This window comes from Acipenser ruthenus, chromosome 6 (genome assembly GCF_902713425.1).
Source record: "Acipenser ruthenus chromosome 6, fAciRut3.2 maternal haplotype, whole genome shotgun sequence".
NCBI lineage: Eukaryota > Metazoa > Chordata > Actinopteri > Acipenseriformes > Acipenseridae > Acipenser > Acipenser ruthenus.
The window spans coordinates 18,362,175-18,387,490 of record NC_081194.1 but is presented as its reverse complement, the minus strand read 5'-3'; the positions used below and the strand labels follow the sequence as shown (position 1 = coordinate 18,387,490).

The 25,316-nt window shown below is 36.2% G+C and overlaps 1 protein-coding gene across 12 annotated transcripts in view; it reads left to right on the top strand.

The window, feature by feature from the left end:
- Positions 1 to 25,316, top strand: part of LOC117411427 (syntaxin-binding protein 5) — a 173,748-nt gene that overhangs the window by 112,664 nt on the left and 35,768 nt on the right. For all 12 annotated transcript variants that reach the window (XM_059025169.1, XM_034018960.3, XM_059025167.1 and 9 more), the window contains exons 9-17: positions 6,698 to 6,776; positions 7,937 to 8,091; positions 9,417 to 9,489; positions 11,004 to 11,151; positions 11,934 to 12,001; positions 13,876 to 13,916; positions 19,603 to 19,823; positions 22,607 to 22,785; positions 24,702 to 24,827. In XM_059025169.1, the coding sequence (XP_058881152.1) occupies positions 6,698 to 6,776; positions 7,937 to 8,091; positions 9,417 to 9,489; positions 11,004 to 11,151; positions 11,934 to 12,001; positions 13,876 to 13,916; positions 19,603 to 19,823; positions 22,607 to 22,785; positions 24,702 to 24,827 (1,090 nt within the window). The remainder of the gene's footprint in view (positions 1 to 6,697; positions 6,777 to 7,936; positions 8,092 to 9,416; positions 9,490 to 11,003; positions 11,152 to 11,933; positions 12,002 to 13,875; positions 13,917 to 19,602; positions 19,824 to 22,606; positions 22,786 to 24,701; positions 24,828 to 25,316) is intronic.

Genomic DNA, 25,316 nt, shown 5'->3' with positions numbered 1-25,316 from the left:
ATGAAACATTGTTATGAGTTCCTAGCTCTCTAGAATTTCTTTTTGTAAAAAGCCAGGTAGGTTTTAGCCTACTCGTGTTCAGTAATGTGAAGTTATACATGCTGTAGGCAGTATTATTTAATATGCTCTAGAGCAGTGGTTTTCAACCTGTGGTACGTGTACTTTTACTGGTACGTGACATACTTGCAACTGGTACGCACCAACAGTTCTTTTATGATGATGCTATTCCTCAAAACACAATGCTGTCAGATTCACACCTACTCTTTCTATATATATATATATATATATATATATATATATATATATATATATATATATATATATATACTCTAAGCACACTCTTAAACTCAGGGGAGACATTCAGGAGGACATAAAGATGTTTTGGACTCCTGGAAGTTGGTCGGTCGTGCACTGGGCTTGCAACGTATCCAGATGGCTTTTAAAAATCAAGAAACTCTCACAGACTCATTCGATGTGAAGTTTTAACAAACCACTAGTATTCGTACCCCTTCGGTTTATTAAATGCTTTAAAATGGATTGAGTAGTTACAGACTACGTCAAATCCCAGCTGACAGGCAATCTGGGAAGTCCAATGCCTTAACAGGTATAATAGCATTAATACTTCAATATGTTTATGGTTAGAACATGTTTTGTCCTTAAGCTATGCATGCATAAAGCTAAAAAAGCCCACCACAAAATCCTACCACATCCAATATGTATCACTCTCTGCAACTAAAACATAAATCATATACCTTATAGCAATGCATCAATATAAGAGATATAGATTCAAAATAGTTCTTACCTTCCAAAATATATATGGTGTGGAATATAATGTAAGGACAGAAACTATCTTCAAATGGCAAAGACTTCTAAATACGACACCAACAGCAATCAGCTCGATTTAGAGATCTTCAGAGCATGGATCACATCAGCTTGTAGTACCAAGCTGAGTGACACTTAACTAGGGTTTTACCTTGGGTTTTATAGAGTTTTTACTTCGCTTCTTACATCAGAAGTTTTAATTAAATCTCAAACTTTAATCTGCCTTGACAGTTCCTGTCCTTCAAGTGAATAACATTTTCAAAACACCCGGTAACTCCTTCTATAACATTAATTGGCCATCATCCCCTAATCCACCTCTCCTACATCTCCAAAATATGTAAGGTGAACTTTTGAACTGATGTTATTCTTTTTTGGTACCAGGGAGTTCCTGAACACAGCATGCACAGAATACAGTGCAAGTATGTGAAGAATACATACATAAAGATGTGTTTAATATATAACACCTACTTTGGTTTTATTATTCCAACCTGGTTTAAAAATATATTTCCCTTTTAACATCAAAAGACATCCTCCTTAGTAAGTTGGCTGTATTACATGTATAGATATGGTTTAACAATTAACTAAAACATATTGGATGAAGGCTGGTAGAAGGTTCATAGCAAACTTCTAAGTCTGCAATTATATATCCAGTTATTTTCACTTAATCCTTTGCAGTCCATTTATTAATCGCGCATCAGGCACGCCAGGTCTAATTAATTTTCACACGCGCAGTTAATTTTATACGCGCTGTTTAAAAGTATTTTTTTTCACAGTCAAACGGGTTTAAATGGCCCTGCATATCAACAAAGCACTCACTAGGCATCTCCAGCCCCGCCCCACCCTTTCGTTTGCTATAGCGTTCAGCTATGTAAGAAATAAATAATAATAATAATAATAATAGTCGTACATACCGATCGATCATCTCCGTATCACTCGTTTTATCACCAAACTCCTCAATAATGCGATCCAAGTCATTATTTTATTACTATAACATCTGAAAAAAGTTCTGCAAATGTCCATGATAGTCTCAGTGCGCTGACGCACTCAGCCAGCTTGTTTACTATGAACGCCCCGTTATCTGATACCTGATACCATGTATGACTATTCATGAGATACGCCTTTTTTTTTGTTTGTTTTTTTTTTGTTTTTCCCCGACTTGTCTTGGCTCCTGTCGCTCCCACTCGGCAATTGAATGGTTTTCTCGGCTTTTTCCGGAGAAAAAACGACTAAACACCCGTTTATTGCGTTGCTATAATGATGTCGGACCCAGTCCGACAAAGGACCTGTGAGGAATAATTGCAATGTCGGACCCAGTCCGACAATGGACCGCAAAGGGTTAAAGGTCATCCATCATTAATAGAAGAGTCTTCTGTAAGCATTTTCTCAGACGTATGGCATAACATGGTCCTATGCTATTGCTCCCCCTCACTTGTTTTTACCAGGTCTTCATTAATGTCTATGATTTAATGAAGCCATATATATTTCACCACTGACTCCCCTTTCCTGTACCAGGAGGTATTTCTTATTATGTAAAAAAATCACTCATTATAGAAACCTTGGATTTCAAAACCCCCAAACATTAAAACTCACATTAGTTGCCAAAAAGTTATTTCCTTCAATTACCCACGCCTGGTACCGTTCTGTTTCAAGCAAAGACAAGGTTAACAAATTAATTACATTCTCTTTGGCAGATCCTACTATATGCCTGACACTGGTATCGTTATGTTTTGACTGAAGTTTTTTACTTTACGTTAATTTCTTATTATATTCTTTTAGTTTCAAACTCTTAGTTCTTCTGTCATAATAACATTTACACTTATATTCTGTTTGAATTATTATAGAATACCTAGGCTTGGCTTAAAGACTTAAGATCAAGCTTACTTCTTTTTTCTAAATAAGAAACTTGATGCTCGCGTCTGCCTTTTTGCTCAAGGTTATAAGCCTTGGCACCAGTAGCTCAGACAAAGACCGGCTTGGCTCATTTCACAGGTGTTTTTTGGTCAGCGTGACCCCAACCTAGCTCCCTTTTTTACTCAGACTTACAAAGATACAATAATATTTTTACTGTTATAACAGAATAAACAGGAATATAGAATGCTCTGACATAACTATAGGTTAATACAGAGCATATTATAACTTTTTGTATGAACAGTGTGTTTTAACAATTTATTTTGTATTTCTGCTGGCTTTATATTCTTTAAAATACAGTACAGTTGTTGCAACATTTTAACACACAATTGTTCAATTTGCATCCCAATGATCAGCCTGCTTCCAGTAGCTGTCACAGTCTTGGGTCAGTTTCTGCTCTCAGCGAGTCTGTCAAAGCCACCACAGGTGTGTCTTTAAAAGCCTTATACCTGCAAAAACTTAAATCTTGTTAGCATGGCTTCCATCTCTACATTCCCATTCCCATCATCAGTGGACTTCAAAAAAATTAAACTGTTTCTATCAACGAGCCATCTATATTCTGCCGCATACACCTTTCACTCAAAAAAGGTGATCGCACCGTGTACAAGGGAAGACGGGATTTAGGTTCATTCGTGACAGCTCCCTCAATCGCACCATCGTAATGTGTCAATCTGTTTGTACCACTGAATCACAGAGAAATTATAAATTATGATGCAGTGCTCCAGACTGCGACTAAAGTGGTTACAAATGCAACAACAAAAAACACATTTTGACAATGGTTTTTTAGGGGTTAGAGGCACAAAAATGCTGCATCTCCCTTTAAAAGCATGTGTCAATATTTACAAGTGCGACATGAAGTCGTTCTGTATATATATATAAAAAAACACATATCATATGTTTTAATAAACTGAAGTGCGATAAGGACGATAACAATTTGATCGAATAAAAATACTTGTAAGTGCAGAGAGGTACATTAACATCAGCAGAATACGGAACCCCGTTTTTTTGCAACAGTTGTGATGGTGACCAAACATGTGTGAGTACTGTTGTGTAAAAAAAATGAACAGTTGCATTAAAATGAACAGTTACATTTAAAAAATGTAGAACAAGAACAGCAACAAATACAAATACACTTAAGGTTTGTGTATTGCACACGTGCCATTAACAAAATGCCCTGGAAAAGTAAAATAAAGAAAATAATTAATGAAGGGCTGTAATGCAGCAAAAAGCGCAAGAATTAAACAAACAAGGAAGTGAAAAGGTTACCGTACCAAGCTGAAAAAAGTTATCTTTACGAACTCCAATAAGTCAATGTTATCTTTCGCCAGTCAAATCGTAGACTGCTTAAATAAAGTTAAGTCAACACGTCTATTGTGTCTTGCATCCCAGATATAATAGACTTTACGTTGTTTACCGTCAGCAGTTTAAGTATGATTTAATCAAAGTTTCCAGATGAAATTATCACTTCAGCCAAAGAAGCAGGCACAGAAATTTGAGCACCGTTACCATTATGTAAAACAGAATGTAGCGTGAGTTTTGTACTAAAGCAGGGTCAGCTGTTGTAGGGAAAACAAAGTTTATTTCTCAAACTGACCATTTAAAAAATGTGACAGCAGAACACACAGAAATACTTGGGACTGTAATTAGGAAGTGTACTGTGTACTGCAGCTTACTTGATTGCAGTAAACAAACAAACAAACAAAAAATGCCATTTACTAAATTTAGCTCTCGGATTGTGCTAATGAAAATATATGACAATGTGCTTGCTGTGGTGTATTTAATATGTAGATATAGCAGAACGAACTCACTGCAATTTAAACTTGTTTTTGCTGAGGAATAAACTGTATGTAAATCATAAGAGCTGTCTGCGTTGCATGTTGTCAGGATGTCACTAACACTGAGCATGGCAGCTGCAGCATGCTGTCTCCATATTACTGTACAACTGTACACAATTAAAGGTGCAGTCACCAATTCCATACACAACACTTGCAAAATATTAAAAATAGAAACATGCAGAGTTCATGAATAGATTAACCATTCAGCAGAATGAGGCAACAAACAAGTGAGTACAGACACAAACCTGGTGTAATATCTTTATTTTTATAAAGCGCCTTTCATAGTGGACTACCACTACTACTACAAAAAGCGCTTTACAGAGGTAGGCTGTGAATTGTGCATTATATGCAGAGGCACTTACAATAGGACACTGATTTAACATCTCAACCACAGGATGGAGCACAAGGACGTTAAGTAACTTGCTCAGGGTCACACAGTGAGTCAGTCAGTGGCAGAGGTGGGATTTGAACCGGTGACCTTCTAGGTTACATGCCCTGGACTTTAACCATTGGACCACACTGCCTCCTTGGGAAGGGGTCGGTCTCGGTTTTACAACAGCAGTTTAAGATTGCACGTAGTTACTGGCACACCTGGTGGTCCCTGCTGGAAACACTGGTACTTGAAATGAAAAGGTTGAAAACCACTGCTCTAGAGCAACGTTTCCCAATGTGGGGGTCGGTTCGCGGTAAGGTTTCTGCTGGGTCGCCAAACAATCTAAAAAATATAACGTTTAGTGCACACTGTTAAGATTCAGTTTCACTGTACAACTTCTTATGCTTATATTCAAACTAAATATAATTTACATACAAATCATTAGCAGTAATTATGTAAACAATGTATTGTTTTATCACCAGTATTCTGCTTTAAATATGAACCAAAAAAATAAAGTATAAGGTGACATTTTATGTGCGGTTGCTTGGGATTTTGAAAACAGTTGTTAAAAAGGATGCAAAATGAAAAATGTCTAATGCTAATTGCAGAGGTTTTGATTGGTTAAGAAGTATTTCAGTTAAAATACAGAATACTGAATTATTGTGTCGTGGGTTCATTATTCCTGTGTTCATTTGGGTCGCCAGTCAGTCTAGAGTACTGTAATTGTCTGAACGTACTTCTGATAAGCAAGCAAGCAAACAAATAAATAATCTCACTGAGAAACGTACTAATGCAGCCATTCTGCTCTACATGACTGACATTTGACAGTCATGAGAGCACTCGATTTTAATCTGTAATTGCGTCACCTATGAGTCACTTATTGAAGAAACAAGTGTGGCACAATTGTAGAGTTTAAATGTATTCCCACTAGCATCATCAGAAAGATCCCAGGCTAATTTTTGGTACAAATTTAGAGGATGGTGTGAACTTCAGTATCCAACCATGATTTTGGTCATCCATTTTGGGGCTGACAGTCCAAGTGAGGTCAAAGCTCAAAAATTGCATATTTGGATAGAGCACAAAGAGAGCTTTTGTTAATGCTTTTTACTGTAGCATTAACAATAAGAAAGTTATTGGTACTTTTGATGTTATTGGTCTGATCTGGGAGCCATTTTGGGTCAAATATTTGGTGACCTCTCACACAAACATTTGACCTAGAGACGTGAAACGTGAGGAAATCTTATATCTCTATGGCACCAACATCCCTGCCAAACAGCATCAAAATCCTGACATGACTGTCCTGACAAGGACTGCCCCTACATCACTTACTTTTTTAAATGTAAAATAACCTTATTACAGTAATAGAAAAATAAAACAAAACTAGAAAAGCTCATCTTGCCATTGACTGACTGGAAGTGTAGTTTTGGGAGATTTCTGTTGCATTTTTTTATTATTTTTTATTACTGTATTGCTGCAAAAATAAACAGATACAGTACATGATGATTATTAGTGGTTAATGCCCAATATGCAGGTAGTGCTTCACCAGGGAGTGTGTGACAGACACACAATCTGTACATCTGTTCTGTGTAATAATCTAGAAGAGTATATGATAAAGAAGATATGTGCAATTGTTGGTACAAGTGAATGGTGCTGCCTCAGTCAAAGGTGTGGGGTCTGTAGAGTCATTTAGAATTGCAGCATCGCTGGGGAAATCGCTGAATTGGCCTGTTTGAATAATGGTTGAAATGTTCTATTTTAGGTAAGCAGCCGAAGGATGGAAAAAAGCCAGAACCCTGCAAACCTATCCTGAAAGTAGAATATAAAACAACCAGAGCTGGGTAAGAATTTTTTTTCCAGTGCCTTTTTAAAGATGTGTTGTTTTTGGTTTTTTTGTTCATGTTTTTTGTTTTTTTCATTAATTTCTAAATATATTTTAAACCCTAGTGTATTATAGTAGTTAATTGAATCATTGCTCTTCATAGTGTTGCAACACAGACATCTGATTTAAAGGATGTCATCTCAAGTAAATGCAGCACTAGTTTGTTGTCTCTCTGCATCAGAAGGTTTTGAGTTCGCCACAAAAGATGTACAGAGTGCAAGCACTGTGGTTAAGAGATGTAGATACTGGGACCTCCAGCAGCACAGTGCCCCCTGATAACATGCATGTCTTTAGTTAAGTTATTGGGTATTAGCATAGCTGTGCTTAATTGTTAATATTATCCAGAGTTATCCCTTCAAATGCAGTGGTAATCTGTTAAAGACTGTGATAAGAAATAAGAGATATATTTATGCAGTATTGATTCTGTGGACTGGAGACCTAAATATCAACCTGGACTGGTCTACTCTTTGTTTCATTAACTGTAACTGTGAGAAGTTTGTCATGGTCACAGCTTTGTTTAACCATGTGTCTTTTTCACCTGAAGTCTGAATTCTTTTAAGACCAAAATTATATTGACCCAACAAAGTGGGTCTCTCCTCTTAATGTATCACAGCCACGAATGTAGTTGGATTTCTCTTTCATACTATAAAGATATATAAACTCTTAACAATATGACCTTCAATACCAAATTGTACTTGCTTAAATAAATCTGTTCAAATGTGTTTGCTATATTTATGGTCTCTAGAATGAAATACATTATGCAAAGTCCCCATATAGCAGTATTGAACAGGTATTACATCATCCTGTACTAATTCTAAAGACACCAAACTTCTTTTAGTTGGATTTACAATTGTACTATTTCATACATGATTTAATTCATTTTTGAAAGACCTTGTGGTCCCCCTCCTTTGCTGAATTGCATTAGAGAAGGAAAATACATGGAAAGAAAATTAAATGATTCTCTATCACTTTACATTTGCAAATGTTGTTGTTCATATTAGGTCTGCATCGTATGCGGTATGTTTCATCTCTATTTGTACTTCTCTGAAAGCTAAGACTTTGTAACCTGAAGCATAATCTATATTGGTTTCATTCATTCTGTTCTGTGTTTATTTTCAGAGATCCATTCATGGTTCTATCAGGGGGCCTGTCATACGATACTGTAGGAAGAAGACCATGTTTAACAGTAATGCATGGAAAGAGCACTGCTGTACTAGAAATGGATTATCCTATTGTTGATTTTCTAACGCTGTGCGAAACGCCATATCCTAATGGTAGGCACTGTGTTACATGTCCTAGAAATTAAACATGTGCTTTATTTTATGTTTATATTTAAATGGTGTACGTTTTTTTTATAATAATAATAAGGGGAAGTCTTTTGTTCTGAGTCCTCTGTTCTGCTTGCCGATTGCACTGTTTCTGCTGGCTGTTGCAGCAATGAAACTGATGACAACGTCTTATGGAAATACTTTGCAGTGTGCCAGAGAGTGAGATTAAATGTGGTGTTGTGAAGACTGAGAGAAATATAATGGCGAGAGAATGAGATTGTTCTCCTAAGCACATTTCGTTCAGCAGCATTGGTAGCTACTGGTGATCAGTTGTGTGCAAATGGGTCAACCTCAACCTCACATGTCTTTTTATAAAATATTCTCAAAGCAGATTGCTGAAGGAATGTTCTGTGGAGTTTTCCACCAGGTGGATTCAGTTTTTGTATCTATATAATAATGGGTAAATATGTAAATTGTCCAAATATATACCAGGTTTACTTTTCTGGGGGAAACTCAACAGAGACTAGCAACAAAAGGATAAATTTGTCAAAATGCTATTTTATACTAGTGTAACAGCTCTTAATAAAATGCACATTTTTAATTGCAGATGGGGGAATGATTATGCATTTAACCATTTTACTAGGAAGGGGATGATGAGAGAAGTGACCATAGCTACATGTGGCAGGCAGTCAGAAGATTTTTTTTTTTTTTTTAAACGCATGATTCCAGCCACTTGAATCACATGCCATGTGTGATCTTGTCTTTACGCTTTGACTAGAACAGATTTGACTAGAACATGTGATGTAGTGTGTTACCAAGCAAGTGTAAGAGTGTGGTTCATCACCATGGCACAGTTGTAGGTTCTTCAAAAGAAAAACAATTATTAAAGTAAAATATATATATAATCCCAATTTTAAAAACATATGAATATTTGCCGCAGGAGGATACCAGTGAGTCCCATTCAGACTGAGATCCCTAATACAAGGGAGACCTGGTCAAGATGGAAGCAAAAATCATTAAAGTACATTGTACTTTATCATTCAGAACATTAATTTAGAGATTAAAGCAATTGATCAGATAAACCTGTAGTTCTAAAGCATTTAGCTGAAACAAACATGTATCCGTTAAGTACAGTAGTTACCACTTAATACACTTAAATTAAATGAATGGGGGGAAAAAAGTATATATATATATATATATATATATATATATATATATATATATATATGTCCTAATTACGGTTTTAAAATGTTGGGTATTATGTATACATATATGTATTTATGACCATTTTGAAACATGTAAAGTTATTATTTATTTATTTATCCTCACAGATGTTCAGGAACCGTATGCTGTAGTGGTCCTTCTAGAAAAGGATTTAGTAGTTATTGATCTTGCTCAAAATGGGTAAGTGTCTCAGTAAACCAGAAAAAAAGGTTGAAAAAAGTCTTGGATTATAGGGTACTGGCTTAATGAAAGCATAACAAATATGTTGAGGCTTCATTAAAAGTACAGTGTTTAATTTAAGGAGTAATAATCAATTTTTATTTTTTTATTTTTTTTAAATATCTTCTGAAGATCAATGTTAATTTACTGCCACTTAAACCCACTACCACATTGTAGTTTCACTCCCAGTGTGATTGCTACACATACTGTAGGACTGTAAGTGAAATCTACAATTCTGTGGCAGGATAAATTACCCAATTCAAAGCAAAAATAGTCAGGAGAACTAAACAATCTGCAGATTGACAATGGATTTGTAAGGAAGTTGTTAGGCTAATGAAAGGTAAGATTTATGTTTCCAAAACTTTGGTTATTAATTACATCTTTAATGGGTCTGTATCTAAGGTAAAGTGCACCAGAAAACTGCTCTAGTAGACCTTGAGCAGAAGATAATAATACATTTTACGTCTTTCTGCAAATAAACTTGAAACTAGAAGCTATTGTTATGGTATAGAATGGATGTACAGAGCAGTTAGCTTCTTGTTAGACTATTTCCTCAAAATGATGGTGGGTTAAAACCATTGAACACATTAACCTGTTCAAAGGTTTTATGGTGGAGGAAAAGATTGACATGCAATATAAAGACTTGCATTATTAAAAAAAAAAAAAAAAAGGAAATTAATCTTTTCAAACGTTGCAAGGTGTAATTTAACTAATTGCAGAGTTCTGTTTCTTCTGTTAATAAAGCAGAATTGATTGTATAAAGCTTAAACAGAATCGTCTTCATTTTTTATCAGATCTTAACTGTAAAGAAGCATATGTACTCCACTGCAGTGCAAGATTGGTTACTTTGTGTTCCTCATTTTATAGCTTTAGACAATGTTAGGTTAAGACTGCTTAAAATTGTACTTGCTGCATTTAAAAAAACCAAAAAAGTACAGCCATCATTCACCTAGATATTTGGGTCATTGAGAGTGTGTTTAATGCTTTGCTTATCACTTCCTGATTTCCAAAAGTGGAAAATGTCAAATTGAACACTGTAAAGGACTTAAAAACCGCTAGGGCAACTTTGGTTTCATTTACTACAACCAAAAAATAAGTACATGGTCCTAATTAACAGATCTGAACTTGGCTGTATTAGAGGTTGGCATCAAACATTACTTCTTAGCAGAGCCTGTGGTTCTTTTTTTTTTTTTATAAATGTGTCATCAATGATGAACAGTTGCAGCAGGTATTACTAGTTTGGGGAGGTTATAGTACAGTATCTAGTATGACTTGTGTTTTAGTATTACTAACATTTAAATTATACATTTAACAGACTTGCATGTCTGTCGCACTCACATATAGGAACATAACTGCCTTGTTTTTGCACCAGTCTTCACTTAACGTGTATTATACATTATTTTATTATTTTAGATGTTGCGGATGGTTCTAATCAGTTTTTCACCTTTACTTTTTATTTTGAAATATCTTTGCAGTTACCCAATATTTGAAAACCCTTATCCTCTGAGTATACATGAATCCCCTGTTACTTGCTGTGAATACTTTGCTGACTGCCCTGTGGACCTCATTCCTGCACTTTATTCTGTTGGGTCAAGGCAGAAGCGGCAAGGATACAGTAAAAAGGTACTCCTGCATATTTGTACAACACTGTTTCTGTCTTCACCGTAGAGGTCATGTGGTGTGTTTGTTATTGGGTGTTGTGCCGTAGTGGGTAGAGCTCAGAGTAAACCTGAAGATATGTTTCTTCAATTCAACTTCAGTACAGGCCCATATCACCTAAAAATAGATGGGGGAACATGTGTGATTATTCACAACAGTGCAAAGACTGCAGTGGGGTATTGCAATTGTAACATGGAAACAGAAAAGTAAAAAGAACGATCATTTTATTTATTTATATATTTATTTATTTTTAATGTATCCTTAATGTTTAAAAATACAATCTAAATGGTTCAGCCAAAATACCTTTTTACAGGTGAATCGTCAAATGAATTCCAAGGTGGCTGACCATTGAAATAAATAGAAGGACAATGTTTTTGCCAAGTCAATATTTAGAAAGCTGTCATAACCTTTTTTTTTTTTTTTTTAAAGCTTGTGTCAACGACGTCCTTTTTATGTTTTCACGTTTCTGTATTTTTGTGCAACAACTTTTTTCAATTTCCATGCTTCTGGTATCTTGATCTAAAGTACACTTTTCTATGCTGTTAGATTCTACACCTTTGGCAACATGGCACATTTGCATTTGAGTCTGTACTTGACTTTCTTTTGATTTCCCACATATGAACAGAGCTTTTAAATTCAATTATATTAGATCGAAGAGTAAAACGTTTAAATAAAAATTCCAAGCCTTCAGGAAAAAAAAAATGTAATCCATTTATATTTCTTTTTTTTCTTTTTATTCTTTTCAGGAATGGCCTATCAGTGGTGGTAACTGGGGACTTGGCTCACAAAGCTATCCAGAAATAATTATCACTGGGTAAGCTGAAAGTGCAATGCATCAGCATTGTAGGTTTGTTGCAATTTCTTCTCTTAAGCAAGAGCATGCACACAGAAAATAAAACATTTGACTCTGTGTTGCAGTGGAGTGGGTTATTTCTCTTATAAAATGGCTACATTTTTTTTAAATAATTACACAAACTAGCTTTTTTAAGAATATATATATATATATATATATATATATATATATATATATATATATATATATATATATATATATATATATATATATATATTGTGTACCCTTCCACTCAGAAAAAATAGTCCCTGAAGACTTTGATTTCGAGATTAAATAAAATTTGAAAGCAGACTGATTTCCCACATCTGAGGGATTCATGGAACATCCAAACACTACACTGCACTGCACTGCACTGGCACTTGAGGGAGGGGCTTCCGAGTGTTTTTTTTTTTTTTTGTAGGAAATTATTCTACTCAGGATTTCTGTGGCTGTTTTCACACTGATGGCCGGTAACCAGCATAATTTCCCTAGATTGTAAACCAGCATTAGATGATATGTGGACTAAACGACTTCCAGTTTGCGCAGTGCCGCAGTCCTTCCCGTCCGCGGCGAGCACAATAGAATTCTATGCCGAACCTGACCTTGTTTAAAAGCCCAACGGTTGTGTCAGCAGAGAGAAGGAGAGATTTGAATTTTGTTTTAAATATGTTTCTGAAATTGGAGGGGAGTGGTGAGATGTATCTGTTGTGTCAAGTTTAAACATTGCATACTCGCTAGTCAGTTTTATAAGGCGATATTTAGTTTAATAAGTAGATGCCGCTGCTATATATATATATATATATATATATATATATATATATATATATATATATATATATATATATATATATATATATATATAATTACATGCTGAGTGAGACTTGCGTGGTGATTTCTCAGATGGCTTTTGAATAGTGTCACTGCTACTTTGCCACAGAGTTTTCTTTGTTCTGTTCTCTTACTAAATAAATACCACAGTATATTTGCCAATTTTTCTGTAATTCTTAGTGACAGAAACACTGTTTAGATAATTGTTACTATTAAGGTGTAGTAATATTAATAGATCAGGTAAGTAAGTTGGTCTATGATGTTGTAGCCGTGTGGTAAGACAATTATTACCGCATGGTCATGTGATCTTGTTCAGCCAATCACAGCAGTTAATTTATCCCAGCCATTTTGTAATGCTTATCGCGAGCTGACTTGACATAACCAGCATGAAAAGGTCAGGTTACTGTGTCGGTAATTTACCGTGGCAGGTAGCTGAAGTCGCAGGAGGGATTCCTGGTGGGGATGCTGTTCTGTAAAAGGAGACTACAGGACTGGACTATTACTTCAATAGGAAACTGACAGACATCCATTCTTGAAGCTGTGATTTGGACAAATTTAGGTTAGAGACATGGTAAACAGAGGACGGATGGTTAATTTTTAAAAAAATGGCAAGGCCCCCAAATTGCAGTTAATGGTTTACACAGTTCTAGCCGAGAAGAAAGAAACCAAAGCAAGGTACCTGCGGAAAGTGGACCAGCTAGAATGAGATGATGCACACTTCCTTTAGTGTACTGTTTTTAAGGTATTTTGTTTGTACTTGCACAATATATGCTTTGTCAAATCAGTGTTTTTTTTAAAAGCTGTTAAGAATAAAAATAGGAAATTTGAAATCCCACACATCCTCCATACTGTACACTGTCACTCCAATGAACATACCCAGATCCTATTAAGTTCAAGGCCTTTCTGATGCAAATGATTAGCACAATAACCCTTCTATTCAAAGCTTACATAAGTGCTATACTTTTGATGAAAAATACTTTGAATGCGTACATTAATATTCTTTTTTTTCTCTCCTTGCTAAATAACAGGCATGCAGATGGATCAGTAAAATTCTGGGATGCCTCTGCAAGTAAGTTCTGCAGTTTTCCTACATAGCTCTGAGTAATATTATCTTTCCACAGTATGCATGCCATGCTGTTATTTGAGTATATTGTAATAATAATTGGTGCTGGAACAAATATCCAAATATTAAAACAAATATTTTTTGACAATGATTCGGGTGCAAAAATCAGATGTTTGTATTTGACTACAAAAATACCTTGCAATTATTTACTGCCTCACCAGGAGTTGCGCAACAGTTTAATAAAAGGCAAATGAAAAAGAGCGCCGTGTGATAAGTGAGATTTAATATATAAAAAAAACCACAGGAACAACACATCAGCTCAAAAAGTAAACGAACCAGATTATGCGCATACATGCATAGTGGTCCCTATGGAAAGCCATCTGGGTCAAAAAAAGCATTGTGCTGCTTTGGAGCGCGAGTCAGAATCTCATGGGACAGAAAAAAGGCAAGCACGTCATTCTGAAATGCCTCACTTAAACAGTGCCTAATTTACTGGAAATGCTTTATAGTAATTGTTATATAGATTGTATAGATTACATATTTTTTGTTGCGACTTTCTGTTGTGTGGAATGTAATAAACGAGAACCAAAATGCTGAGTTTTTTCCCCTTAGTTTTACAATGCCATTTACACGTTTTTATTTAGTGTTTTAAAGTTAAACTTCAGTTTTCATTTGCCTGTTCAGCTACAAAAAAAGGCACAAGTAAACCTCATGTTATTTTATGAAAATGTGTCTATGGCTACTGTTTATGGTGAAGAAATGGCAATGGCAAGGAATGAAAAAAATAAATAAATGTGGTGTCACCTTTGTGTACTATTTATTTTGGGAACAAACAAAACAACATTTAACTTGAAATGCTATTTGGCATCCTTTGTTTTGTAGTTAATTCACTGGGGTAAAGTAAGGCCGACACAACATATTCTTTACTCCTGGGATATTTTTCTACTTTAACATGTTGTAACGCTTTGCTGTAAAATAAAGGCACACACACATGGGCCACGCCCCCTGCCCCTGCTGCTGTGCTGTCTCTGACTGCGTTCAGAGCAATATAAGAGCTTTTATTGCTTTTTGAAAACGAATATCCAAACGAATATTTAAATTATGAGCGAATATCCGAATATGAAACTCCTGTGTTCATCTCAGCACTAATAATATAATTTTCCAATGTGCTCCTTGTGGGTTATTCAGCTACCTATTTCTGAATAACACCTCTTGATCTCCTAAATATATGCTTGTGTACTTGATCATTTACCAGGGTGGTACTTATGATCTTTTTATGCAAAAAAATAAATAAATAAATAAATGTATGAGCAAAGTGACATTATGTTGGCAGCACAAATCTTCTTTACTGCAGGAATATTCGGATCATGCCTGTGGTTTTGGCAATTATTAGATATAGGATTTACTTTCAGACAAGCGGGTAGACTGCACTAGAGTGTGTTTTAGACCTGACTTTAGGCTTAGTCAGACCTTGGATGGTATCACACTCACCATTTCTTAAACAAAAAAGACTACTAAGCTAACAAATGCATATGTTGAAGCCACAACTAAAAATAAATAAAATCAGAGCATATGATTGTAATATACGTAAGCCAACGCACAAGCCCTGCCTCAGGCTGCATTAATGAGGTGCATTTGTTCTCACACTCCACTGCCCCAGTCATTCATCTCAGCAGTATTTTCAGCCGTGAAGTCAGCCATCTGAGAATTCTCTGGACTTTGTTATTTTTTACATTTTGGAGATTCTGATCTTGATCTCTGAAAAATGTTGGTTTCCTGTCAGTGTAACGGTCATTGTGGTCCCTATTGGCGCAAGGAAGTACGGTTTCCTCTCGATACTGGTTGATGAGCGTAACGCTATTTGTGGTCCCCACTGGACAAAAAGGAATGTTAATTTCTGAGAATTAGCTATGCTGAAGGATAGCCTATATAGTTGGTAAAAGTAAAACATAAATAAATAAATACGTTATTAAATATTGAAACAAATGAATACATAAATCAATACATAGACATGTATTTCTTTATCTATCTTGATATTTATTTCTTTTTCACTATCAAATATAAACACTGCCATTTAATACTGTATGAAATGAAAATAAATACTCAACCGTTCTTGTTCAGTTGTATATTAGTGAAGATTTTTGTACATCATGCTTTCATATATTTTTTTACTTTCAAGTTAAAAAAATATATTGTAACGGCCCGCACAGTTGCTTTGTTGCAGGACTTGTTGTCTGTTCAGTTTGTCTCGTCTGTCTTATGTTACATGTATTGTAAGAGGAACGGGTCACCCCGTTACTTGGCATGGGAAGGGGGAGTGAGTGACTGAGTGGGGAGAATGTGTTCTGCTGTTTCGGGGGTTGTAGAGCATGGATGTGACTGGTTGATGATGAGCCAGACAGCGGCGGGAAACGACGGGAGGTTATATAAGAGGGTGCATGAGCCTGGGGACTGGAGACAGTCCAGCGCTGAACTTGAATGAGAAACTGTGGGTGCGACTGAGCGAGCGTGTGTGAGCTGTGACCGGAGTATTACTTCCTAAACATGAAAACATTACGCTATACTAAATGAACGGATCAAGCGTATTATGATAGTTTGCAAAATCACTTGAAAGCTGATAATACATAATCATTATTTACAAAATTTTGTTCATGTGGCAAACTTTGTGGCATGAAAGCTAGGGCGTCTGCATTGCAAGCTGTATTGGAAGCATATCTTGGGTTCGAGTCCCACACAGGGCCTATATTGCAAACTAAAAAAAAAAAAAAAAATTAATGTATTTTATTTATGCATAATAAACACATTTTTTATATGAAAAAAATGTGTTGATATGAGTGACACTTTCACTGAACATACATGCTTTTGCACACATAACTTTTAACATGAATATATACAGTACTGTGCAAAAGTTTTAGGCAGGTGTGAAAAAATGCTGTAAAGTAAGAATGCTTTCAAAAATAGACATGTTAATAGTTTATATTTATCAATTAACGAAATGCAAAGCGAGTGAACAGAAGAAAAATGTACATCAAATCAATATTTGGTGTGACCACCCTTTGCCTTCAAAACAGCATCAATTCTTCTAGTTACACTTGCACACAGTTTTTGAAGGAACTCAGCAGGTAGGTTGGCCCAAACCATCTTGGAGAACCAACCACAGTTCTTCTGTGGATTTAGGCAGCCTCAGTTGCTTCTCTCTCTTCACGTAATCCCAGACAGACTCAATGATGTTGAGATCAGGGCTCTGTGGGGGCCATACCATCACTTCCAGGACTCCTTGTTCTTCTTTACGCTGAAGATAGTTCTTAATGACTTTCGCTGTATGTTTGGGGTCGTTGTCATGCTGCAGAATAAATTTGGGGCCAATCAGATGCCTCCCTGATGGTATTGCATGATGGATAAGTATCTGCCTGTACTTCTCAGCATTGAGGAGACCATTAATTCTGACCAAATCCCCAACTCCATTTGCAGAAATGCAGCCCCGAACTTGCAAGGAACCTCCACCATGCTTCACTGTTGCCTGCAGACACTCATTCGTGTACCGCTCTCCAGCCCTTCGGCGAACAAACTGCCTTCTGCTACAGCCAAATATTTCAAATTTTGACTCACCAGTCCAGAGCACCTGCTGCCATTTTTCTGCACCCCAGTGCCTGTGTTTTCGTGCATAGTTGAGTCGCTTGGCCTTGTTTCCACGTCGGAGGTATGGCTTTTTGGCCGCATGACGGCCAGAATAAAATGCAACAATGTTTTATTTTATTCTTATTGCAGTAATACAATACAGATTTCTGAGCAGAGTTACATTGTTTGAATGAGAGATCATTCAATATCAGCAAGAGACTAATAATCACAGTTACGTTTTTAAACATGTAAAAGCCATCCAGTTAAATATAGTTACCTGAAACTCAGGAAGAACGCAGTGCCAAAACTAATTTATCATATAATTAATCAGCATAAAGTTAGTATTTTTCTTATTTAGAAATATGAACGACAATTTGACTCGGAAGAAAACGTTTTCTTATAAAATGTTTAGTTTTCGTTCTGTAGAAAATATTTTTTACACATTCAAACAATATTATTTCATGTCTAACATTAGATGACATCAGATCTCAGACAATTAGACATTTGCCTCTGCATTTCATTAAAATAAATAAATAAAAATAAATATAAACGATTCAGTCGGCCTAATGATTAAATAAAGTTATTCGACTGACAAACTATTATTGAGAACTGCAGTAGATACCCAGAGGATGAACACTGCTGTGTTAATTTCCATTAGCCTTTCATTTGTTACAACAGGGCACACTAAAGTCTTTCTTCGCCAGCTGCCCGGGCATTACGGCAACTGCCCGATTTCGGCAACGGTCCACAACTCATATATATATATATATATATATATATATATATATATATATATATATATATATATATGGCAGGGTTTGAACCCTAACTAGTCATACTTTCACTCCAACTACATAACCACTATGCTGCACAGATTCACATCTTAACCCTTTCAACAGGCTAGGCTACTATTTACATTTACCCTATCCAAATGGCAATACATTGCCTCAATATAGTTTGAACAATTTTGCTATTCCCGTAATGCGTGTGTGTGTGTGTGTGTGTGTGTGTGTTATTATCCATTAAGTGAAAAAATAAGTACATCTGAAACAAAAACACATTAGAAATGTAAAAAAACACAGAGATCTCAAAAGTGCCCAGCCATTTAAAGTGGAGATATCAAAAACGCAAGCCAAGTTTCAAGAAACCATTGGGGCAACCTTGCCCAGCACAAAGAAAATAGGCACAACTGTAAAACCGATGGGGGCCAAGGTTGCCCCAATTGTTTCTACTAACTTGGCTTGTGTTTTTCAGGCACAATAAATGCGGTTCGAACTTGCATCAAAAACACAAGCCAAGTTAGTAGAAACAATTGGACTTTGAAGTAATGCTGGATATAAGAGGAACACCGCATTGTGATCTTCAAAACCTGTAGCCACATAAACAAAGCAATTTTATAATTGTTTGTTTTTATTTCCATGTCTTGAAGTATATTTTCAAAAACAAGATAATCATTTACCGATTGATCAGATGAATTCTTGCATACCCAATTGCAGTCCTGGACTTGTCTTGTGAGTTCTAAAGAGTATACAGAGTCCTGGCACGTATAGTACTTGGTTGTTCCCCCTTTTGAACGAATTACAGCTGTAGAATCCACAGTGTTCCTTTAGATATCCTGTGGAATGCCATTCCATTGATGTGTTTGGGCTGTAAATAATTGTGCCAGGGATTTTGGTACCTGGACCTGACAAATTCAACGATCAGTTGGATTGATACCTGGGGCCCCTCTTTCATCGGTCTCAAAAAATGCTAACACTTTCAGTAGTTGCATTGTCATCCTGTCAAACGCCTCATCCATCAGGGTATATTTGAAACTTTTTGTGATGCAATAGATCAGAAATGTATAAGCACTTAACCCAAAAAACTGGTCCCAGACCAGACAAAGTGTTTCTTATGGCTGGTTTTGTGAAGTACAGCGGTGAATATTGATCTTGCCTAATTATATACTTACTGTTGTGCTGGATCTACATGTCTATATAATTAATTAAAGTAATGTTGCAATTATAATGCAAGATGGTTTTAAAATCTAGACTGTTTTTTGTATTTATTTATGTATTTACTCCTCACTTTTCAGTGATGCTACAAGTACTGTACAAGCTGAAGACAGCGAAGGTGTTCGATAAATCTCGGAACAAGGATGATAAGCCCAACACAGATATAGTAGATGAGGACCCCTTTGCCATTCAGATCCTGTCCTGGTGCCCAGAGAGCAGGATGTTGTGTGTTGCTGGAGTCTCCGCCCATGTTATCATCTATAAATTCAGCAAACAGGAAGGGGCGACGGAAGTTGTGCAGGTACTGGCCCTTTGCTTTGTAGAGTGTTAGGTACTACCTGAAGTTCACTGAAGTTATCATTTTTATTAGGAGACTCCAGTGAGTTGTTAATGCAATGCAATGAGTACAGTCCTCATTGCATTGCATTAACAACAATTTCTTGCATAGAAAGTTAGTCATATAACTGCATTATGGAGCAAAGTACAAGTGAAGGACTTGTAGTGAATGGGAGGGTTATTTAAAAACAGACCCAAACAAATATGTTTTCAAACAAGATTTAAAAGATTCAATTGTGCTAGCATTCCTGATATGAATCGGGAACAAGTTCCAAAGACGAGGGGCATTATAACTAAATGCCCTGGCTCCGACAAAGTTCAAACAGATTGAGGACTGTCATAAGATTAGCATTTTTCGATCTCAAGGAACGACCAGGGACATATGGGGTTAGCAGATCTTGAAGATAAGAAGGTCCAAGACCATATAAGACCTTATAGATCTTTAAAATAATAGCATCAGTAAAAAAACAAACTTGAATGAGATGCAGTAATTGTATCAATTAAATATGTGATTAAAACCAAGATTAACTAAGGTTCATTGCTATTTTATATATGTGTGTGTGTGTGTGTGTGTCTGTGTGTGTGTGTGTCTGTGTATGTAATTGGAACTAATATATAACTCCTGAGTGAATTTGATGTGCTATCCTGATAAAGGCACATTTGTGCCGAAACCAGTAGATCGCTATGTCTTTTTAAAAAATATAATAAAGAAACAATTTAATATTAATATTTTGCGTGGAAGTACTGTACAGATGTTTACATAGTGTAGTATGGTTTCTTGACTTTATACAAATGTTCAGTATATACTTTACTGTCACATTCAATCAGCCCTATTCACAAAGCTTTAATACACAAGTCATTTAAAGTTTGTTTTAATTAATGTAATAGTTTTTATATGCATCAGACTTAATAAATAAATAAATAAATAAATAAATAAGATAAAAATAATACAACCACCACCCCTCCCCCAGAAAATCAACAATAAACGTTGCTCATAACATACTTAAAATATTTTTTTTATTGATCAATTTTACCACTAATTTTCTACCCAATTGTAATGCCCAGTTTGAATCGTGATGCTTTGTCCCGCAACCCACTTACCAATCAGGCGGACTGAAGATCATCCAGCTACTACTTCTGTTACCACTGTTTGCACCAGCTGCAGCTAAACAACAGATGTACCAGTAGGGGTCATTGAAGCTTGATTAGGTGAACTAGCCCCAACCGATATTCCTCCCCAACCTCCTACTGGACAAAGGCCAATGCATTGCTTGCTGTTGGCCACGAGTCAAGATAAACAAGTTAAAATGAATTGAGTAAAGTACAATTCACATAAACATGATACAAGTGTGGCTTTGTTTGGTAGAAGTAGTTAACTGACTGTTAATGTGCTAATAAACAATACAGTGCTGTAGCTTTATAGCAATGCTTGGAGAGCACACAGGACAGAGGATAGAGGATTTATAGAAATGCTCAGCACATAATTAATAGCTGAAACTCTAAAGAGTAGTTAAATCAAGCTGTAGCAGTCTGTAAAGATCTGGAGTCTTCTTTCCCAAACAGAAATTATCAATAAAGAAAATGTGATGCAAATTACACTAATAACATAATTGGAGATCAAAAACTGAAGTGCATCAACATCACATATAAATGTAGCTGAAAAATATGACAGACTTTATACACTCTTGCACAAGAATAGTAGAGTCAACCAGATATTGCTGTAGCTGGTATTACAAGGATGTAATGGCTGCTGTCAAATTGATAATGTACAACATACCTATAGGGGATTGAAGAGAATTACAAGGGATAAAAAAAGACTACAAAATTAATCACTGTCGCATACGTAACTACTGCTGATAAAATAATTCCCAGAATTCAGAGTGCAGTTCCCAGATGTGTTACTAACCTTGGCCAACTCCAGACAGCTGTCACTCCTTTGATTTGCTCTGTGCTGTGAGAATACAAAGCTGTATGGTGTTTTAAAGAATGTTTAATTGGACTAAATTGAAGCCATTAGCGCAGGGTATACAGTTACTTTGACTGGCACTGGCAGCAAGGCTTGTAGAGTTGTCAGTTGTAGGATTTGCTTGTATAGACAGAACAGGATTTTTGCTTATGTGAGCAAGCAGTGTCAGATGTCAAGGTTAAGTGAAATATTCTGTAAAAGGAGTATGTGGCTGAAGTATCATCCCTTGCTTTATTTCAACAAACATAATGACTATACTAAAAATGATAGTCATCAGCACTGATCTAAAAGATTAATTACTACATGGTTCAGTATTACCTGGAAATTGGATCATCAGACTGGGAGATAGTTCCTCCTTCATAGGCACTTCTCATCCACACAGCCTAACTTTTAGAGATCACCCGCGTTGGTTTCAGAAGCTTTGCGTTCGACTCTTACAGCTAAGCCTGCAGAAATATGTTCCTTTTTAAATATTCATCAATTATAATGGCTTTTTTATTAGACAATACATCTTAGAGTCACTGAGCTTCAAGCACTGTTTGTGATGCACTTTTTATAAAGTTGTCTCTCTTCCATTTTAAACTGTACCTAATAACCCTAATTTAGTTCCTTGTTTACTACCTATTTTTCTTGGTTTTTTTGTGTTTCTTAAATACCAGGTTGTGTTGTTGTTGTTGTTATCGTTACAACCCAAAACAAGCCCACTGGTAAGGCGTGACTACAGTAAGCCTGTAACCCGTGGTTAATTTTGTTAACATGTATTTCTGTGTGCTTTCCTAAAGCTACTAGAAGTTCGGTTACAGTATGAGCTCAATGATGTTGAATCTCCGGAGGGCGACCAAGTCCCGTCCCTGCCGACCCCTGGGGCTACTTCCAGCTCCCAGCCACCGGCACCTCAGTCCCAGCCCTCCACCAGCAGCAGCTCTTCCGACGGCATTCGGGACAACGTGCCCTGCCTCAAGTAAGTAACCCACTACAGAGACATCAAATGAAAGGTCTTGCTGAATTAAGAATTTGTTTTCTATGGTCCTAATGCAATACTGCATCATTAAAGCCAGAGCTTTCTGCTTTCTGCTCAGCATGAAATGCAGTTGTTTGAAAATGTAGCTGTGCTTCTTGTCAGCTGGTATTCATATTAGACACAGGTGTTTCAAGGGGTTGAGGACAGGGAAGCTGGTTAAATAAGATCATTTTACAGAAAGAAAAGTGCCATGTACAGTATATCCTCCTTTTCTTATACTGGAATGAATTTAAAATACTGTGTTGCCATATCATTATCAATATATTTGGAAGTAATTATTTATTATTATTTATTTCTTAGCAGACGCCCTTATCCAGGGCGACTTACAATCGTATGCAAATACATTTCAAGTGTTACAATACAAGTAATACAAGAAGAGCAAGAAATACAATAACTTTTGTTCAAGCAAAGTACAAGTGTGACAAACCACAATTAAATAATACAGCAGATAATAGTGATAGTTACATCAGGATATGATTAAATAGTGATAGTTACATCAGGATGTGATTAAATACAAAGTACTACAGGTTAAATACTTGGCAGATTACAGTATTCTGAAGTACAGGATTAAATGCAGTAAAATAGGGGGCAGATAAGAGCAAAATAAAGCACATTTACATGAAGGGTGATAGTGTCCCAGGATACCATCAGAGGAGTTCTACAGGTTCTCTTTGAAGAGATGAGTCTTAAGGAGGCGCCGGAATGTGGTCAGGGACTGGGCAGTCCTGACATCTGTAGGAAGGTCATTCCACCACTGCGGAGCAAGGGTGGAGAAGGAGCGGACTCTGGAGGCAGGGGAGCGTAGCGGAGGTAGAGCTAGTCTTCTAGTGCAGGCGGAGCGGAGAGGTCGAGTGGGGGTGTAGGGAGAGATGAGGGTCTGGAGGTAGCTGGGTGCAGTCTGGTCAAGGCATCTGTAGGCTAGTACAAGAGTCTTGAACTGGATGCGAGCGGTGATCGGGAGCCAGTAATCTATATTAATATAGCCAGTAATCTATATTAATATTATATATATATATATATATATATATATATATATATATATATATATATATATATATATATATATATATATATATATATATATAAATGTCATGATGTACAACTACTTGGACAAATATTGTTTCTTTCTCTTTTATCATCACCTAAATTCTTTGTGGTTTTGGTCAGCCTCACCAAAACAACAGATATTAAACGCCTTATTACTTTGAGACCCTGCATCGACTTGGTTAAATTGCTTTTTCACTTAAAGGGCTGATCAGTTTTAAAGAAGTACCAAAAGACAGAAACTAAAAATTACAGTTTTGAATATTAACATTTTGCATACCGGTGCTTGCAGTAATCTTTATCACAGTACTCCTTATGCACTAAATATGCATAGGTGCACCATAATTAAAACTTAATCCCAACCAGAGTCACAAGCTGGTAAACAGAATTGACCAGTGACTCAATGGCTGAGCTGAGATTCAGCCCTTTGTTCTAGAAGCTGTACCGCTGCTGCTGAAATGCTGACTGTTCATTTTCAGAGGGAACCAGTGGCAGGCTATTTAATTCATTTTTAATTGTCTTGGTGTTAAATCTTAGTTCTGTAATGGCGTACATGACTCTGGGACAGTTACTCACTCACCTGTGTGCCTCATTTCTCACACAGTTCAAATACAGGTTACAAGAGATATTTAAAATAAATAAATAGGTTATATTACCAAATCGCTTAAAACACAAAATAAACAAAACCAGGCAGTACTTTTCTAATTGTATTGAAGAAGAAAAAAAATCTCTCCCTAGTATGTACCAAGGGGTTAAACCTGGATTATTCAGTTAGAGTGGTAATGAAATGCATCTTTTTCTCTTTCTTTCAGAGTACGAAGCACTCCACTCAAACAATCCGCAGGCTACCAGGTGGAGCTGGTTATTCAGCTGGTCTGGGTTAGCGGGGAACCTCCACAACAAATAACCAGCCTTGGAGTTAACTCATCCTGTGGGCTGTAAGTATATTGTATGCAAATACATAATACACCCTTGTTTTCAGTACAACAAAAAAGACATTTAATGTATAATACAACTTTGAGGCATGTTTTCATGTTAGGTAGAAAAAAACTTCCAGTGGTGCAGTACAAATTAAGTTAGACATCATGAATAAAACAGTTAAATATTATATATGTTCTCTAAGAGAATAGCATAGGGAAACCGCACGTTACCAATTTCTATATGTAAAACACAGATCCAAAAACAAATGATCTGAATTTAGATACTGCCAACACAATATACCCTGCAAACAACCACCAGTGCAAGAGTTTTCCTGCATAAAGGATTTCCAGGGGGATAATCCAAAGGACAGTCTGTCTTGATTTGATGTATTCTTGTCACTGTATTTCAGGAACTATTCATTGTTTTGGTTTAAAACTTGGACTGTATTAGCAATCAACTATGGGGAATTAGTTGGGCGATCTTGGTTTTAAGTCCTTTCCAATATG